We start from the raw sequence: 2,157 nt of genomic DNA, 5'->3' as shown, positions 1-2,157 counted from the left end.
CCCGTCCTGCACACCTCTCCCCCTTTCTTTGACTATTCTCCTCGTCCTTTCTGCACCTTTTCTTTTCCTTTGCTTGAATCATTCTCTCGTGCCCCTCCATCCATCCCGCTGTGGCTACGATAAACTCGTCGCAGCCTCAGGTGGAGCCAGCACTGGTGGGAGAAGAGGTAGACGCCGCCAAGGCGGGCGGTACTGGAGAAGAGCTCTTCACTGAGGAGTATGAGACTGGGGACGTGGGCCTTAAGGAGTACGACTATAACTACAGAGACTACAATGAACCATCACCAGAGACTGCAGAGGTTGATGGCAACATTGGCCCCGCCCTGTCCGCTGTGACAGACGAGGGAGGCGTAAGTCGCTTTGCTTCAGAGGCAAAAACACAAAAAACATTTCAACCAGCTCTACAAAGTATCGTGAAATTGCATTCAGTGTCCTGTCACGTGACTTGTTTGAGTTTGCACTGCAGAGAGAGATTATCTTACATTAAGCCTTACATTAATTCAGCTACTGATGTTTTGGTAGCTAATTTACTAATTTGAATTCAAACACTGAACATTGCTTTGAGAACTGGCACAGAGATGATCCTCAAACATGGAGTTAAGAAGCCTCAGCTATCCAGACTGGATGCATCAACCATCATTCACCAAACCGTGAATTCAGAGTGGACGACATTCATGTAAAATTTGTTCACAGTCTCCGTTTTATAGCCTGCAAACTCAGTCAGTCACAGAGAAACGGACAGCGAATGCATTTCAAGGCAAAGTTATCACAGCAGTGGTTGAAATGGGTTTTCATTTACAGTGTGTGTATTGAGCCTTACAGTAACTTATACTGTCACATATGCTCCACAAAGAGGCATTCAGAGGTGATCTTTCACCCTGAATGTCGTTTTGAGTATATGTCTTTGTATTTTGGTGCCCAGCTCAGAGGATTCTGTATCTGTGCATAAATACGTCTGTAAGTCATGGACCAACAGTTTGGAGAGCTGCTGAATCAATGGTATTTGGATACAAAGTTACACTTTAATTCAAGCAGAGCAGGTTTTCATTTTATTTTACTCTTTTATCAACTCTAGTACGATAATGTTTGATACATGCTGTCGCTGTCCTCTGTGTCAGTGTGTGTACTTGTTATTGACTGCATGTGTGTTTTCCTCAGGCTGCTGTTAGAGGCCAGAAAGGAGAGAAAGGCGAGCCTGCTGTCCTGGAGCCTGTGAGTCAATTCAACAGTTTTACCTGACCGGGTGTTTTGGGAGGGGGGGGGTTGTTTTACCAGAAGCTACAGGGAATTGCACTGGCAACCTTCTCATTACTATCCTGTTCTTCACAGTAATCCAAGAAATACACTCAAATTATTTTGTTAGGAGCTGCTTGTTACAGTCAGTTTGGACGTCCTTAATTCTTTAGATTCAGCAAGGTGCTGGAAACATTCCTCAGAGACTCTGGTGATGATAGCGTCACACAGCTGCTGCAGATTTGCACATCTGTAATGCACATCCTCTGTGCTCTGTTGGACTGAGGTCTGGTGGCTGTGGAGATCATGTGAATACAGTAAACTCACTGTCTTATCCAACAAAAAAAAACAGTTTGAGGAAATCTGAGCTCTGTGCTTCATCTTCCTGCATTGTCATCAGACCAGGCAACATTTTTCCAGTTGTCCAGTTTTGATTGTAGTTTCCTGTTCTAAGCTCACAGGAGCACAGCCTGGTCTGCTCATCTGTTCAGGGTTCAACACAGTTTGCATTCAGTGTTGCTTTGGTTGTAACTGGTGCTTAATTGAGTTTTCTGTGCCTGCTGTCAGTTTGAAGCAGTCCTTATCCTCTGACTTCTGACATCATTGAGGCATTTTCTCCCAGAGAACTGCGCTCACTGACCACTGATTAGATGTTTGTGTCAACAAGCAGCTGGACCTGTGTACCTAACAAAGTGGCCTGTTAACCTTGTAGTTATACACATTTACCTTTACAAAGATATTTGTGGCGCTGTAGCTTGTGAGGCCAGTTAAGAAACGTTCTGAAGTGTTGCTCATTAGAGGATTAATGGAGTAGACATTAAGAGGACGTCTGAGGGTTTGTCTGTCTGTCTTTTTACTTTATTTTGGATTTTGCAGGGGATGCTGATTGAAGGACCTCCAGGACCTGAGGGACCTGCTGTAAGT

General features: G+C 44.5%; 1 protein-coding gene across 1 annotated transcript in view; it reads left to right on the top strand.

Annotated features, from left to right (window-relative positions):
- col11a2 (collagen, type XI, alpha 2) overlaps window positions 1-2,157 on the top strand; it is a 40,906-nt gene that overhangs the window by 20,875 nt on the left and 17,874 nt on the right. The window contains exons 8-10 of the mRNA XM_013915470.1: window positions 135-350; window positions 1,159-1,212; window positions 2,110-2,151. Of these exons, the coding sequence (XP_013770924.1) occupies window positions 135-350; window positions 1,159-1,212; window positions 2,110-2,151 (312 nt within the window). The remainder of the gene's footprint in view (window positions 1-134; window positions 351-1,158; window positions 1,213-2,109; window positions 2,152-2,157) is intronic.

Source organism: Pundamilia nyererei, unplaced genomic scaffold (assembly GCF_000239375.1).
Source record: "Pundamilia nyererei isolate P.nyererei 1_Seehausen unplaced genomic scaffold, PunNye1.0 scaffold00309, whole genome shotgun sequence".
Classification (NCBI taxonomy): domain Eukaryota; kingdom Metazoa; phylum Chordata; class Actinopteri; order Cichliformes; family Cichlidae; genus Pundamilia; species Pundamilia nyererei.
The sequence above is the reverse complement of the archived record's forward strand: the minus strand, read 5'-3'. Positions and strand labels throughout refer to the sequence as shown.